At 32.6% G+C, this 18,827-nt stretch overlaps 1 protein-coding gene across 7 annotated transcripts in view; it reads right to left on the bottom strand.

The window, feature by feature from the left end:
• LOC139514433 (uncharacterized) overlaps window positions 1–9,944 on the bottom strand; it is a 28,043-nt gene extending 18,099 nt beyond the window's left edge. For 2 of the 7 annotated variants that reach the window (XR_011662615.1, XM_071303708.1), the window contains exons 1-4: window positions 9,776–9,932; window positions 3,704–4,979; window positions 2,773–2,917; window positions 1,993–2,096 (exon numbers count right to left, since the gene is read on the bottom strand). Coding sequence is in view for 3 of the 7 variants with exons in the window: in XM_071303708.1 (XP_071159809.1) it covers window positions 1,993–2,096; window positions 2,773–2,917; window positions 3,704–4,933 (1,479 nt within the window). In the remaining 4 variants the exon portion in view is untranslated. Of the gene's footprint in view, window positions 1–1,992; window positions 2,097–2,772; window positions 2,918–3,703; window positions 4,980–8,501; window positions 8,526–9,564 lie in introns of all 7 variants that reach the window. The other 5 variants (XR_011662616.1, XM_071303709.1, XR_011662614.1 and 2 more) reach the window with 5 other exon arrangements.
• Between the last annotated feature and the right edge of the window lie 8,883 nt (window positions 9,945–18,827).

Raw genomic sequence — 18,827 nt, 5'->3', positions numbered from 1 at the left:
TCATGTGTAAAGGTAATACAAATATCTTATAGAAAGAATTATGCATATTTTATCATCTATCTCCAAATTCTAATGCTGAGTTAACACGTAATTTGAATTTCGATTCGCATTAACTAATTTGAATTAGTTTAATTCACTTTACTGTCCAAACGATGTTAACTTTTAATTCGTATTAACAAAAACGTATTTCTAATTCAAATTAGCCAATTCGAATTAAAAAAGAAGATTGTGTGAACGCGATTAGCGAATTCGATTCACATTCAATTTGAATAAAATGTCCGTGTGAACGAGGCATGAACTAAAACTTCTGCTTGGCAACTGGTATTCTTATTTGGAAAGAATCCATATTTTCTTTGGTTTAGTGCCTTCAAAATAAAGCCGTATTTTTGGAACACTGAGGTCCCTGCCAGATTATTTGCAGCAGTGACCATCCATATCAGATATTGATAAACCTGATGAATGATATCAAAAGAGCAAGAATCATGAAACAGATTAGTATGAAAACAAGAATGTGTTCTAAGTACACGGATGCCCCATCCTCATTATCATTTTCTATGTTCAATGGACTGTGAAAAAGGTGGAAAATCTCTAATTTGGCATTAAAATTAGAAAGATCATATCATAAGGAACATGTGTACTAAGTTTCAAGTTGATTGGACTTCAACTTTATCAAAAACTACCTGGACCATAAAATTTGACAGACAGATGAATGGATGGAAGAAAAGACGAACAAAAGAACAGATGGACCCACAGACCAGAAAACATAATGTCCATAAATGTGGCATAAAAAAGGGTATATTGTGTACAGAAAAAACATAAATAAAACCAAATAATCGTTGAAAATAATAAGGCTGATGCTTTGCAGGTTCTCTGAGAGGGGCAGTGCAACTAAATGTGTATGCTTGCTGGTTACCAAATGACAAAATAAAGTAAAAACAGTACACTGTGGATTGAGAATCATTGGAGTTTAAAATTCAAGGCTATACCAGGCACCTGAATTCACTGACTCTCAAATAAGACACCAAAAAAAAAATATAAAAGGGAACAAGGAGGTAAACTTTATTAGTCAAAATATCATTACCATTAATCAAAATCCTAATCTTACAGCAACTTTTTTTGATCATCTTTTACACTGAAAGGAGTAGGTCCAGTAAGGACTCATTTTGGCCTCAAATTTCAGTTTCATCTGACGAAAGATTTTGACCACTTTTTAAACACTTAAATGTCTATTTCACTTGATTCAATTAGTTTATGTGAAAGGTTTTAACTGATTAAGTCATTAAAAACGATCCGATTGAAGCTCAAATATGAAAAATCTCACAAATATGCCAAAAAACGTCACTTTTCAGATTGTTTTTGTCAAAAATGAAAGTGGCCGCATCCGTGTTCATCCACAACCTTTATATATGTTATGTATTATCATAAAATACAACTTACATTGCAATATTAAGGATGAACACGAATGCGGCCACTTTCGTTTTACACGGAAACCGTCTAAAGTTTAACTAAAATGATAGAATTTTGAAGATTTCAGTAATTTAGCACGACTAAATGGTGCTACAACCCGATATATGTGCATTGTATTGTCAAAAACAGCCCATATTTATGTAGCAGAAGCATTCAACTGTCCAATAAATAACTAAAAGTTTACATTTTAACAATTTTGTAAAACTGTTATATTTTTGGGCCAAAAAGGGGCCTTACCGGACCTTCTCCTTTTGTGAAAATCAGTCAAAACAAATATGACTTAATGAAAAAATTAATGAATGGCCTAATACCATAATATGTCTTGTTAATGTATTAAACAATACTATTTTTAAGATGTCAGTCTCTTGATATTCACATTATCCAACAGAACTTCAGCAGGGATTTTAAAAGGAATGTCAACAAAATTATCACTCAAAATCAAAGTTATAAATATTTGCTTTACATCCTTTTATGTTGGAACTGGTTAAAGTATAGGCAAATAACTCTTCTTTTATTCATCCTTACCTTACAACCCTCACAGGTTAGGGCTCCAAAATGGAATCCTGATGATGGAGCACCACAAACTCGACAAGGAATATCACCTACATTTTCTTTTTTGACATCACTTCCTGTAAAAAAAAAAGACATCATCGGTTGTTTTGATATTTTCTATGAAAAACACTGGTCTGAGAAGTTGAGAATTTACAGAACAGACACAACATTCACTTATTACTACACTCTCTCCTGCCTTATCTTAGTCTGGTGTGTGAGAAATCAAAGAGGAACAAGTTAATTATCAATACATAATTCAGAAATTATTGCGATGTTTTTATTATTGCACAAATGCGACAGGGTTATCATCGCAATAATTAAAACTCGCATTTTGATTTTTTTTTTTCTGAATCAAACTAGATTCTTCTGAATACCGCAAAATTTAAAATCGCATTTTAGTCTAAAACGACAAAATCGCAATAATAAATGCCCGCAATAATTTCTGAATTTAAAGTACATAATTCAGAAATATTTATTCAATTTCATAACCCAACTGAGTCGTCTAAATCAGTTTTCACAATGTAAATTCCATGGAAAATTGAAGTCAGTAAGATAATTCCTCAACTGTCATTTGTAAAACATATACTATTACTACCTATTTGGCCTGTAAATAGCCGCCAAATTCTTTTATCAAACCAGAAATGGAAATAACTTAATAAACAATAAACAATAAGTTTTGGTAAGAATACATCCATAAATACCCAGGAGTATGAACAATGTCAAGAATGATATACATTTTGAATTTTAATTTACCTGGACTATACATGTTTAATGACAAACATTTCTGTAGACGACAGTACTGACATTGGACACGACTTTCAGCTGTCATCTGACATTTCTTATCACGTAAACAAACATATTTTGTCTTGTCATTCCTGCAAGATCTCATGAAGAATTTCTAAAATAAAAATTAAAATGTTTTTTTCACATCCTTTAGCTGATTCAGAGATATGTTATCAGTCATAAATCTTCTACATGTATATAAATATTTCATCTACACATTAATCTACACTGCAGTTGCTAGAAAACCTAAAGCCAGACAGGCTAGTTGCCTTCCAATCATGGTTAATCAACCATATATTCATATATTTATATAATCTATTTAAGCAAGCCAGCCCTTCAGTCTTGGTTTTTCCTGTCTGGATAATGATTTACAAACCATGGCTAAGTAGCTAAGACATTGTACTGTGGTTTCAGTATTATTTGTTGGATACAAATTTTCATGGGTTCCGTGAGAACAAGTGAACCACAAAACCCTTCAAATGTTAAACGAATTACAAATATTCTATAGACTTTGTACATAAAATTGGCAAAACCACAAATCAAATGTCCATGAAAATGCGTTTTTTTCCTCAACCCATGAAAAATGATACTCACGAAAATAAATGAATCCAGAGTATGCCATAACCATGTACATGTAATGTTTCAAGTGCATGCACATTTAAAATGAGATCTATATATATATCTGACTTAAGATATCAGAGTGGTCCCTTGTATATCTACTCAAAACTCATGTTAATCTTTGGTTGTTCCTATCAAATTTGTATTTTTTTGGTTGGTCCTGTTAAATTCACATTTATTTTTGTGTCTTTGGAGTGCCATCTCATTCATTTTTGTCATTATTGTTTAGTATATACTCCTCATCTCCTTTTATTTGTATATCTAATGACAAATATAAATTTACCTTACAAGCCTCACAAGCGAAGGCTCCACAGTAAAATCCAGCTGCTTTATCACCACAAACCTGGCAAATCATATCACCTTTCATCCACTTTTTACCTTGCTTCTTCGGTGGTGTTACATCTCTATTTTCTTGATTCATTTTAGAATCACTAGAAGAAACTTTGTCAACACCAACATTTTCTAAAGGAAATGATGTCTTTAAAATCTCAGACTCTATCAGTTCATCTAAATCATCATCAACCACTTGTTGTGTTGAGTTCATCTGAGAATCCAAATCAAAATTTGTTGATGAAACTTGATTGTCATACTGGTTCCCAGATGATAAATGGTGAAGAGATATGTCCTTGACTAAACCAGGTCTACTAACTGAAGGGTTATCCATTGCCTCCAATTTCAATTCTAATAAGTTTATATTCCTTGCACCATTCTTCGAACTATGTATACATTTAATTGGAATAAGATTTTTCTGTTCTTGATTCTCTTCATTAAGTTGTTCTTTAAGAGATTGAAGTGAAAATTTTTCAATGAAACGAGAGCCTGCCTTGAACAATTTTTCCTTTAGGATACCTGGATATATTTTTTCTTCGGTTTTCTGTTTCTGATTCACTGTCAAATTTATTGCTTCTTCATTACTCTTTTCGTATTGAGTGATTTTCTCTTTGGGAAAAGAGGATCTATAATCCTTGAAGCTATCTAACGGAATATTTGTATCATTGAAACCATTTACTGGAATATAATTATTGTGGAAACTGTTTAAAGGGACACTACTCTGTCCACAATAATCAAAGAAATCATCAGGTTCAGACTTTATGAAAGATGTACATGTATCAACTGAAGTTCTATTCACCTGATGATGAATATGATTTAATTTAGGAGTTCTTTTTTCCTGTAAACTTTCAAAACTACTCCAACCAATGGATCTACTATCATCAGAAAAAGTCAGACCATTTGGTTGTTTAAGGGTTGTGTAAAATTTAGTAGGTTCATTATAAGTAGTACCATTCAATAATTTTGTGGTAAAACTATTTGAACTGTCCTCTATAAATCCTCCATTATTCACAGGCGAGAATGACCTTGAATCATGAAAATTGGTGTCAATGGAAGACGGTGAATCTAAGAAACTATCACTATTAAAATATTGTGCCCAATCCTCAGATCCTGATTCCTCTCTTATCCTCTTCTTGAAAAGCTTCTTTGGTGCATAAAAAGCTTGATTCAGCTCTTCATCCATAGCTGATGAAGAGCCTATTTATCTTAACATCTGTTAGTTTATACATCTAAAACAAAAAAATAAATCAAATTCTTTAAATATCTATCTACATTGTACATGTATTCATTTGGGTTCACTATCAGTACATGTAAGATACACTGAAAGATTTGTGACATTGTATTTTGCTACTTTAAATTCATACAGTGATATACGTGTACTAAATATGTAACATGATGTCGATGTTTTCAAATCACTGACGACTTTGTAATTATTGTATTATTTGTCATACATTAATTAAAAAAATTACAGCTAATGAAATTGCACAAAACCAGTTAATACATGTATATAGCATACATGTATTGTGGGAAAATATGAAGTCACCTCAAAGTAACCTGATTATTTCATCCCCTATTTGATAAAGCATACCATTTCCAGACAAACTAAATAGATACATATAAGCTAGCTACTTTCAAAGGAATTGAAACATCTTTTTAAATGATAAACAAACAAGAATGTGTACATAGTATACGGATACCCCACTCACACAATCATTTTCTATGTTTAGTGGACCGTGAAATTGGGGGTAAATCTCTAATTTAGGATTTATCATATCATGTGGCACATGTATACTAAGTTTCAAGTTGATTGGACTTCAACCTCATCAAAAACTACCTTGACCAAAAACTTTAACCTGAAGCGGGACAGATGGAGGGACGAAAGAACGAAAGAATGAACGGATGCACAGACCAGAAAACATAATGCCCCTCTACTATCGTAGGTGGGGCATAAAAATAAAATTATATGGTCTTCTTCAATAGATTGTTACTGGTTGATTTCAGGTTCTGCAAACATGTATAAGGGAAATTTTAAAGAAGTTCAAAGAACATCAAAATTCATGTATGGAATAAAGATATGCTTGGTTCATTTGACATATATATATATGTATCTTCTTTTTATACTACTAATTTTGATAACCTTTGTCATCATGGTCATTGATATGTTAGAATAGTTTATCAATCAGAACTCTTGTCCTGCTTGTGTTTTTGTTAGTTATTTTTCTGCTTTGTATCTATCTGTCAGATGAGTAGACAGCCAAGCCTTTGTCAACTGATTTATATAGTTTTTTATTATGTCGTACTGTTTTACCACTGTTCAAGGTTATGGGAAGGGTTTGGCCCTATCAAACATGTTTAACCTTTCCACATTCTGAATGTGACAATATCTGACTGAAGTCAGGAGAGACTAACTCAGTGTTGACGTTTGTTGCTGTATATCATTTTTTGTTTTACCATTTAATTTATTTACATAAATCAGGTCGCTAGTTTTCTTGTTTGAATTGTAAATTGTTTTATATTTTTCATTTTATGGCTTTTTATATATCACTGTATATGGGTATGAGTTTTGCTCATTGTTGAGGGATGTACAGTGACCTATAGTTATTGACTTCTACATCTTTTGGTTTTGGCGGAGAGTGGCTCATTGGAAATCATACAACATATATATGAATCATTTTGTGGAACATTTAAAGCAGATTTCAAAATAATAAAACTTATTTATTAGTACTAGTAGTTTTCAATGAACTACGTGTAATAGACAGGACAAAATTTGTGGAAAGTTTCACCTTCTAAAGACAATAATGTATCCCCATTAATCAAGGCTTTTTCTTCATTGTGATTTTCCTTGGGTATGGGAGGGGAGGGAGAATCATTTTATGTAAAGGCAACATACAATTATAAGAAAGTTCTAAAAGAGCACAAATTCTTATAAGATGAGTACCTACATTTGTAAAGTAAATTCAATAGCTAAGGAGATTTTTAATCATGTTAATAGGGTACATTTGTTTTTCAATGTTTTTCAATGCTTCATGTTTGTATTGTTTTCTATCTAGCTATCTTTTTGTTATTTACGTTTTTCATTAGTAATAATCCTATTCTTAATATAGCAAATACATGTTTCCTTATTTTTGAACTGAACTGTAAATATTCTTTTTTTGACATTACAATGTATAAACACACAACACAAAAAAAAAAAAAAAGTATTACAATATAAACATGATTTATAAACTGTTGACACAGACTTATGTCTTACCTTTTTGGCACATAAAAATATATGTTATTTTGATAGTATAATGCAAATGTTAAAATCAAAATAGCAATAATTTAAAGTGTAATTAAACGGTATTACAAACATTTGAAGTCAATGAACCAGGCCAAATAACCTCCATGGAAATGAGAAATGCTAATGCTTATACAAGTATTTTACGACAAAATGGCGGTACGCAGAGAATTGATACTCTGAATTTGAAATCGATGGTGATCTCTTATCTAGCGGAATAAAACTTTAATATCTATATATTTGAGCATTTCTATATAGAATGGACATAATATCAATTTTTGATTTTTTTGCGAAGTTTCCCTTTAAACTGACCTATTAACACAAACTTTATCATGTAAACTATACAAAAGTTTCAAAATCAATGAATCATAATTTGGGGGAAGACTATATACATGGTAATGAGGTGCAATCCAAATACAACTGCATACCATACATAACAAATATGACCAACTTACCTTTTCTGAGTCATTTTGGTCTCTTGTGGAGAGTTGACTCATTGGCAATCATATCACATCTTCTTTTTTATAAAAGTATGCAAAAATTTCAACATCAATAGACCGTGCCTGTGAGGGTGAAGCCAAATTAACTTCATAGAAACAAGCTGATGCTAATGAAACAGCATACAGATTTCAATTACATGCATGTACCTACTATGTACCACTAATGGTTCCAATGAAAATTAATTAATCAACAACCAATATGTTGATAAATGCAGTCGACGGAAACTGAATGCCTAAGTCTTGCTTTCTTAATTTCATGAAGGGGACAAAATATTTATACAAACGATAGTTGACAATTCACAATATGATGGTACATACATGAGCATAACTCCAAATTGTAACTAAAAAGCATAGAAAATATTTTATGTCTAGCAAACAAGAAGTTCAACATAAATAAGCAAAGCATAGAAAGATGATCTTAAATAATATAAACATTTTGCTTCACGGTCAAATGACAATTTGACAATTAAATGAATTTAAAAGTGGTGCAGTCATAACATAAAAAAGGTAAATACTATAATACTATCATTTAAATGGGCATTTGCTCTCTTCAATCCCTAATGACCATGATTCAAAATGAAAGATTAATTGAAAGTTGCTGTAAAATCTGATTAATCATTATTGAAAGCAATGAAACAGCATTTTTTTTATTTTGTGTTTTTTTTATATATACATGTATATAGAAATAGATTAAAATATGACAATAGTGTGTGAATTTACATTAGCCAATAGTTATAATTGCTGTAGAGTATCAGGTAAACGGTAATTGGGCTTTATTTGAATTTTGATAAAATTTGTACATGTTGTACACATTTAGATATTGAACATGTTGAACAGCATCTGGATAAAGAAAACAAAATGAAGCAATTGATTTATAATATCAGAGATATAAATAAATTCTATATCTATGAAAAGGTAAAATATGATAATACAGAAATTACAAAATATTAATAAAAATTGGTAAAAAAACATACGTATTATTTCACTTAATGCCTTTTCTAAAATGATAAAAACAGCAAAAAGTAATCTGGTGACTCAAAATATTTACATACTGTTAGCATGGAAAAGTTTCAGCAATATAACATACATATTCATACTGTTATAAAGTGTTCACTACAAATGCTAATAAGAAAGAGAAAAATCCTCATTCAAAAGCAAAAACTTTTAAAATAAGGAGCAGAAGTCATATAAAATTTCAGTCATGTGACTACATGTAACTTGTAGATCTGGTACATCTGTTCTTTTCGCTTTTATTAGCTGCTCTTTTTGGTCTATTATCATGATAATACAAAGAAATTTAAAAGATACCATAAAATGAAAATCTGTGTACAAAATTTCACTTCAAGGCAATGAACATGCCTCATCTTGTACATGTGTAAAGATGCTGATTTTAATTACATGTATTTTTGCATGGTAACTGCATTTCTATAAATGATGATTATAGATACATTGCCATGATTGCAGACAGGTTTGGTCCAGTACATGTACAAATGTAGTTTCAAAGATTGATATTTTTTTTAGATGTAAACACAATGACAACACAGATTGACACCGAAGTAAGGGCAATAGCTCACAGGGTCTCTAAAGAAAAAGTACCGAGCTCAATATACATTATAGGTTCAAACAACTCTACCTCCATCAACTCATGAAAAAAAGTTGAATAGGGAATAGAGCCCTCTCACTGTAAAATATATTATTGATTCTTTAAAATTTGAACATTTGCAAATATTACTGACAAGAAATGCCATTTGGCATTATTTTGTATACGTTTTCTTTAAAGATTCAATATTCTGCCAGAAATTTAAACAACTATCATGACTTTGATGACCATGTTATAATGGCAACAAGGAAGGCATTTATATCAGACCATCATTATTTCTATATTTTAGATGTATATACTTTGAAAGTGAATAGACTTGCAACATAGCAGTGTTTCTGTGTATAAAAGATTGGCACATTCCAGTCTTTCATACAGATAGAGCAAATTTCTTATATATACATGCATTTTTTGGAAAATTTAGTTCAGAAATAACTAACCTGAAAATAAATGGCATTCATTACTGGCATAAAAATTGTCATCTAAGAGTAGGACAAAATATCGTTTTGTTATTTTAGTTAACAAAGACTGTCTTCAAACTAAAAAAAAAATCGGTCAGTAGGGGTTGTAATCAGTAAGATAAATATATCCACAGAGGTACAAGGTCGAAGAAAAAGTAGGTCAATGCAAGTGAATAAAAACAGTATTTACCGCTGTGACACTACAGAATAGGAAATTTAAGCAACTATACTACACATTGCTGACTTTATGACATTGAGTGAAAAGGGTTTTCTTTAGAATGCACCACAAAGTGTTTGTTTACACGATCTCGGCTGTCACGTTCCAAATCATCGGAAGTCCTTCTGACGTATTTTGATATTACCATAAACCAAAGCGAACCTCTAAATGCAACGTTCCCTAAAATCTTGAACCAACTCGAAATATTGGCATGAACACGAACTACAATAAGTTATAACACTTAATGAATATCTAAAATTTCAAATTTCAAGACCGAAGAATTTCATTAAAAAAAAAAGATGGCTAAATTTTATTAATTTCAGTATCAAGTTGATTGGACTTCAACTTCATCAAAAACTACCTTGACCAAAAACTTTAACCTAAAGAGGGACGAATTAACGGACGGATGGACGGACGGACGAACGAACCAACGGACGAACGAACAGACATACGAACAGACGCACAGACCAGACTGACAAAAAATGCCCATAAATGAGGCATAACAAGTCAAAATATACCGAAGGAATAAACTTAATTGATCTATGTCACACTATAAATACAATATGTAAAATGCTGTCAAAAAGACCAACTATATATATAACCTGGGACAAATCGGCGTTAATTAAAGGGGCATTAGCTGTCAAATTCATGTTCATCGATTTAAATCAAATTTTCATATTTGATTTATAACAATGTAAAACATTTATTCAAACTATTAAAAGTTTCAAATAAACGATTTCCAAGACACGGGTATAAAAATACGTAGCTTCGTTTCGTGTGTTTTTTGTCTAGACCGCCATCTAATTAATTATCGAGTTGACCTCTAAAGTCATCCGATGACCATATAAACGGTGTTAACATAAATATAGATATCAATAGATTAAGCAAACTCGTGCTGTTGAAAATATGCCATCTTTTATGACCTAACTATATCCCTTCTTGACAATGAAGGGATATAGTTATGTACTCAGCTATTGCTTATTTTACCAATGCTTGTGTGATTCTTCAGTTGCGACCTAAACTTTTTAATGACCAGAAGTCATGATAAGAGAGGCGTAAAATACCAAAGGGACATTCACAATCATAAATCGACAACAAACTAACAACGCCATGGACGAAAATGAAAAAAGAAATACAGTATATAGACTATGTTTAACCCCGCCACATTCTGTATGCATGTGCTTGTCCCAAGCCAGGAGCCTGTAATTCAGCTGTTGTCGTTTGTTGATGTGTTACATACATTCTATTTGTTTTTCGTTCATTTTCGGGACATAAATTAGTCCGTTAGTTTTCTCGTTTGAATTGTTTTACATTTGTCATTTTGGGGCCTTTTATAGCTGACTATGCGGTTTGGGCTTTGCTCATTGTTGAAGACCGTAAGGTGACCTATATAGTTATTAATATATGTCATTTCGTCTCTTGTGGCGAGTTTTCCTATTGCAAGGCAATCATACCACATCTTCTTTTTTATATGTGTGTCCAGGCTATAATAAAAATTCAGAATATCAGAGGAAAATAGAACATAACACGAAAAACTGGCCAGCTTCTGTGTGCTTAGGTGGTCACGAAATCTCCTCACCTATTCTAATGCCTTTTATTACAAATATACTAATTCGGCCATGGCTTCCACAAGAAAAGTATATTGACAAATACACTGAAGTAGTGAGGGACAGTTAATTAAACAGCGGAATATTACGCAGTGAACAAATTGTTTTGTCTCATGAATACATGTCAACTTGTCTTACAACTTGATGTGATTTTTTGGTGTTTTAACGCCAGTTTTAAGCACCGCATTTAGGCTATTTCGTGGCGGCCAGTTTTTATTGATGGAGGAAGCCGGAGTGCCCAAAGAAAAGCACCGACCTTCGATAGGAAAACTGACAATCCTAGTCAATTAAGATTGGAGTCGAGTGCACCCGCATGAGCGGGGTTCGAACTTACAACCTCAGTGTTGTCTGGATAGTGATTTCAAGTAACAACTTAGTCCACTCGGCCACCGCAGTGGCGGATGCAGGAATTTTCGAAAGGGGGGGGGGGGGGTGCTAGCCCAGGGCAAAGGGGGGGGGGGGTGCAGGGGGGGTGCAGGGGGGGGTGCAAACATATGTCCCGATTCAAATGCATTGATCGGCCAAAATAAAGGGGGGGTGCGGACCCCCGGAACCCCCCTCTGGATCCGCCACTGCACCGAGACCCTAACTTGTCTTACAAACGTATGGCTATCGTCGTATTTTTTTATTTTTTTTTAATAGTTTATTTTCTTTAGATGAGTTATGTTACAGGAACTATTTAACAGCTATTTTGTCACCACAAGAATGCAGAAGATCGGTTTCGTAAGTGTTCTAACAGAGAAAACCAGATTAATATAGATGAAATTTCGACTGTTACCAGAACAACATCTAGATGAGAAATAGCATATGAATATCGAAACAAAAATAAAGGGGTCAAATTATTCGTATTTTTAAACAAATAGTTTATATTCTACACAGTGCGCAAAATATTTCAGAAACCAGAAAGTATAAGACTAAGTGCGACGGCTTGGTATCAAATTTGAATTGTGAGATATTCTATATATTTTAAGGCGACAGTAGTTTACCGATATCCAACTATGTAAATCGTTTAGATAACGAGACAACAAAACAACAACAATATACAACAAAAATCCAAGGGAATCGCATGAACTCTAAAAGGAGAGAGATCAGGTGCGTAACCATTAGAAGTCTCTTGTTTATGCACGCACCTCCTGCGAATGGGCGTATCCAAATTTTTGTTTGTTTGTTGTAAGAGATAACTTCTCTCTTCATTTCAGTCCTTTGTCAATATTTTCCTTGATATTGACTTGATATGATGTAAGATAGAAAATAATAAGTTGAATTGCGTCTTCGATGTCTATGTTTGTTATCAAAGAGACTTTCTCTCTTGAGAAATGTAACGACTCAGACCAATTGTCCGTGACGTCCATAATTTATACGTGCGTTCCCATTATTATCATGTCCTGATCATTCTTTTCAAATCAAATCAAGACTATTGTATAAAAAAAACCGGCATTTTTAAAGCTTTTTGCATGTGCCATAAGTACATGTCACTATTAAATTAATTTTTATTTCGGAAGCCTCACATATAGCTATACACTCCTGTCATACCTTGTACGGAAGCATTCAATGAAGAATACGATTTCCTACCATCACCACTGCATTTGAGGACGTCTAAACTTAGATTGTAATAACTATTACATACATATCTTGATCAGACAAACATGCCCTTGTCTTATGATAACAAGTGTTATGCCAAGTTTTAGTTCAATCCAATTTGCTTCATAGATCAAGGAACATTGTTAGTGCGCATGTGAGAACAAAAATTACACTTTATAAATCTGGCTTGTTCAGATTAGACTGATCTTCTTTAGGAAAGTTTGAAAGACAACGATGTATAAATAATTGATACGAATGGAGCCATATGACCAAAAAGGACATGCAAAGAAACAAATTTGTTTTGGGAAAACCAGAAAAACTAATCTTTCTTAGTCAACCCAAAAACAAAACCCCAGCTGCTTTGCACTGAACCAACCTGTGAATTAGTAGATATTACGAGATTTTGAATGAGGTGTACAATGTGTTAATTTGTTTAACTTTGAACAACATTTAAGGAATTTATAACTGAATAATATGTGACAAACACATATATTTGCCCATTCTTTGGGAGCAAAGAACAGTGTTGCCTTTTTCAGTTGCGGTTGTGTCGCCTTATAAAAACTCCAGTAATAAACAGTTACACTAATATGATGATGAGGTAATTCAAACAAGCTGATTGAGGAATATGAGATAGAAGAAGACTTCATATACAGCAATGACACACAAGGGATATACTGTGATGCAAACGACTCCAGTGAAAATGAACTCCATTATTATCATTGAAGAATAGAGACATTTGGAATTTTTACAAATATCAGAATCCTAAAAAAGAAGTGGAAACTGGAAAAGTGAAGTTTAGTACGACTTAAAGCATGAGAAACTAAATATCTGACTGTGCATAATATGTTCTCTCATGATCTTATTGAAATAATGCTCACATAGCAGAGTTGTGATATTTTTACAAAATAAGTATACAATAATTTCTACTATCATTACAAATTTAGAACTTTAAAAATTTATCTATATTATATTGTTTGGGAACTAAATCAGCAACCTTACTTGGGGTTACTAACATCATATCAATAGTAATTTGGAAAATCTAATTAGCCTCCCAAACTATGTAAAATGTTAAAAAAGAAACTCGACTTATAATTGATCATAATTTAGTTCCAAGAGGTCACATTTTGTTTTTGTTTATTAACAATAACAGTAACAACACATTATGTCCATATGTCTAACCAAGAGTTATGAGAGCAATATAACGATTTTAGCTTCAATCTATTATTACCAATTAATGTTATTTCAACTGATCGGGCGGAGCTTACGTTTTAATTTGCATAAAGACAGTCTATTTGAAGATGTGTGTGATAAGGATGATGGCCGTTATAATTGTTATTGATTTCTAATCACCTTTCAGTGTCACCAAACCGATATACAAATGAACTGAGTGTACATGATATGTGACGAACAACTGGGCATTTATTTGATGAGTTTATTCAGAAACAGTCAGGATTCTACTTCATCAAAACTATCTCCCCATTACGCCAGTTCATTTTCACAATCGTAGAAATGGAAGCCATTGTAGGGATGACGCTCTGCCAATTTTGCTCTCGGAAACCGATACATTTATCCATATTGCACCATTACGATCCTTATATGTCAGTTGTATTTTAAAAGACAAATGTATCAACCAGCTAATGAGCATCAGTTAATGATCTTGTCTGCATTGATTCAACTTAAAACTATTGTCTGATCGGTTGTCAGGTGGAATTTTCGAAAATTCATAAACATTTAAAAAAAATCTAATTAAGTATTTCGTGGAAGGGCAGACTAGATTTTTTTTAGTGGTTGAAGACTATAAACCCTAGTTTTCACACACAAAAAAGTATAATTTTTCGAAGATATGCATTTTCATCATCCAACTTGAAAGACTGTCGTAAAGTACTTTCAGTAAAAAAATAGCTATTCGAACACACCTACTCTGTTTTTGTGATTCATTAGATAGGTATTTCACTTGACCCATATATTTCATCTTTTAGCACTGTGATTTTTTTTATGTTATAAAGTCAACCTGTAGCTTTGATATATAAAAATGATAGAATCTGAAGCGAGACGATGTATGAAATATTCTTGCTTTGTACGATATCAAGACAAAATATTCAACTCAAACACGCCCTAACATAAAAAGGTGCACTCGATTTTCTCTTTTCGATACAATTGTTACCCATTTTTTGGAATTTTTTCTAGAGTCACATAATGGAAGTGCAGACACGAAAATTACTTAACTAATAGATTGATTTGTTTTCTGTCCGTGGTAAGTTTTTTTTTAAATCGGAGGTTATGCATTTTATACATCCAACTTGACAGATACCCATGTCGTCGACTTGATATATAATTGTTCTTCTTAACTATGTAAATTTAAATCTTATGCAAATGGTGTTTTTGAAATAAAACACTTCGTAATTGAGAAGAAAATTGTAATTTTGTTTGTTTCTATTAACTTTTAAATTTTTTGTCACTTTAGTAAACATTACAGTAAGCATTTATCGCCTTCTCTAACAAAGAGCTTTGATTCCATTGTTCTATTTCAACGGGGTTTCCGACTGGAAACACCTGTCTATAGATGGACTGGTCAAAATAATAGACTCCGCCCAGTCAAGTGAAATATTGAACCTGTTTTTATAGCACTAAACCTCTCATTCGTGCAACAGTCTCATCAATTTCCATTATATTTACAATGATGCGTGAACAAAATGTGACAAAAAGAACACGGCCTACTTGTTCTAATGTCAAATATGCTTTCTAAAGTCGTGGACTTTCAAAGCACAAAACTTTCCTTTCAAAGTAAAATCGCAGGGACACCAATTCCTTTCAAAGTAAAATCGCAGGGACACCAATAAAAGGTAATAATAAGTCTGTTTTCTTTCTGTCATTCATGTAACTTTTGTACATATAATAAGGTCCTAATTTTAGTAACCACATTTGGTGAAAGAATTCAATTTAGAGTTGCTGTGATGTAACAAAACATTATGGCATCAATAGATTAAGTATAGTTATGGGTGACAAACAGAGGCAATTCTTTTACAAAATTATATATTTTCCCACACAATTGAATGTAATGAAGAGATGGTGAATCCGATGACACGCTTTTGGGATATGGGATAAAGGGGGTAAAAAAGTGGGATCTGTGGAAAAGAAGGAAACAAAGTTTGTGGGAAAATAAAATAAAAAGCAGCTGGATTTTAGAAATTAGCACCCCTTTGTCACACCCCATGTGAGCGAACACCTAATGATGATACCAAGTACAGCCAACCTGATAATTGGCATGTTGATCAGAATAAACAATAGTGATAATAAATGTATGTTGGTTTTTTTAAATTTGAATCAACATATTTTTTTTAAACGTTTTTGAACCATTTGCTTTTCGTATCATTAAGTAGTTACACATGATGTACACAAAACAAAAGGTAACAAGAGGAAATAGCTTCTGTGTAGGAATAGCTCATGCAATCAATTTTTCAGGTGCACACTCAAGAGGTTTGGAATATGAACTAAAAATGGAATTAAAAATTTCTAATATTATGAAAAAGGTTTTAAATTGTGTGTACAGGGAGTTCTCTTGGTCACTCTTTTTTTTGTTACTTATAATCTAATATGCAAGCATAATGTTGAATTACTGCCACTTGTGAAGTTTTTAACCTATCACTGCAATAAGTATGGTTTGGTGATTTTCTGTTTTAAGTTGGGCTTCTACCAGGAGATATCCGTACAATTTTGTTTTGAATTTTTTAGGTTCAGAATATAATCCAATGGAGTTGTTTGAGCTACAAAGGTAGTAATCTGTAGCTTAGGTACAACTTGTAAAAGGGTTTTTTGCATTCAAAGTGTCTTTGTTCAGGTGTAATACATTTGGGGTTAATGATCTTAGTTATGGATTGAAGTGGTGGAGTTACTTTTTAACTTGTCTAGTCAATTCTTTGAGTGTTGTTTTCTTTTCAAAAAGATCCTTCTGTTTGGATTTTAAATTGGTGATGCCTTTATCTGTTCCTGTGAAGGTGACTTGACAATTTTTTCATTCAAATAGCTAGCAATGCTGTGGGCCAGAGACTGATTTGTTGGGTCTTTTTAAAGATGAGTTGCCTTTACACACTTGAGTCATGGAATCTTAATATAAAATTAATGTTTATTTCTATTGTCTTTTTTTCTTACCTGGTTTTGCTTGATATTTGTTCCCTTCCTATTGGTGATCCCTAAATTTCTTTTAGCTATTCACACTTTGATTCATGTCTTATTCACATTAATGTTGCTTAACTTTTAACAAAGTTTTTTTTGTTCCCATTATGGACCACTCCCATTAAATCTGCAAAAATCTTCATAAATTTGTTTTAAAATCTGACATCAAATTTCAATTTCAATCCATAAATTTTTAATTTAAAGCAAAAATTTCTATTTTAATGATGTAAAATAATACGGCCACCGACTTCATTTTAACAATATGCATCATTCAAAGTGGTGATCTAGGTGAAAACAAAATTGCGTCCCCAGTACACTGATGCCCAATCTACACTATCATTTTCTATGTTCAGTGGACTGTGAAAATGGGAGAAAATCTCTCTAATTTGGCATTAAAATTAAAAAGATCATATCATAGGGAACATGTGTACTAAGTTTCAAGGTGATAGGACTTAAACTTCATTAAAAACTACCTCGACCAAAAACTTTAACCTGAAGTGTGACAGATGGACGAATGGAAGAACGGACGAACAAATGGAAGCACAGATCAGAAACATAATGCCCATAAATGGGACATTAAAAAAACAAGAGTGCACACGCTGAAATGTCTCGCCTTCTATACTAATCATTGATATTATGTTGAAAGTCTTAAGTATAAAGCTAAGCTTTATTACAACTGTCACATAAACTTTACATTAACCAAGATAACTAAACAAAGACCAATGAACCTTGAAAAAGAGGTCCAGGTCAGATAAACCATGCCAGGCAGACAGGTACAGCTAACAATGCTTCTATACAACATATATAGTTGACACATTACTTATAGTTTAAGAAAAATAGACCAAAACACAAAAACTTAACACTGTGCAATGAACCGTGAAAATGAGGTCACGGTTAAATAAAACCTGCTCGACTGACATAAAGATCATAAAATATTTCCATACACCAAATATAGTTGACCTATGGCATATAGCATTAGATAAAAAGACCAAAACTCAAAAACTTAACTTTGACCACTGAACCATGAAAATGAGGTCAAGGTCACATGACATCTGCCCGCTAGACATGTACACTTAACAATCATTCCATACAACAAATATAGTAGACCTATTGCATATGGTATGAGAAAAACAGACCAAAACACAAAAAATTAACTATAACCACTGAACCATGAAAATGAGGTCAAGGTCAGATGACACCTGCCAGTTGGACATGTACACCTTACAGTCCTTCCATACACCGAATATACTAGCCCTATTGCTTATAGTATCTGAGATATGGACTTGACCACCAAAACTTAACCTTGTTCACCGATCCATGAAATGAGGTCAAGGTCAAGTGAAAACTGTCTGACGGGCATGAGGACCTTGCAAGGTACGCACACATCAAATATAGTTATCCTATTACTTATAATAAGAGAGAATTCAACATTACAAAAAATTTGAACTTTTTTTTCAAGTGGTCACTGAACCATGAAAATGAGGTCAAGGACATTGGACATGTGACTGACGGAAACTTCGTAACATGAAGCATCTATATACAAAGTATGAAGCATCCAGGTCTTCCACCTTCTAAAATATAAAGCTTTTAAGAAGTGAGCTAACGCCGCCGCCGTAGCCGCCGCCGGATCACTATCCCTATGTCGAGCTTTCTGCAACAAAAGT

The sequence above is a fragment of the Mytilus edulis genome, chromosome 3 (genome assembly GCF_963676685.1).
Source record: "Mytilus edulis chromosome 3, xbMytEdul2.2, whole genome shotgun sequence".
NCBI lineage: Eukaryota > Metazoa > Mollusca > Bivalvia > Mytilida > Mytilidae > Mytilus > Mytilus edulis.
The sequence above is the reverse complement of the archived record's forward strand: the minus strand, read 5'-3'. Positions and strand labels throughout refer to the sequence as shown.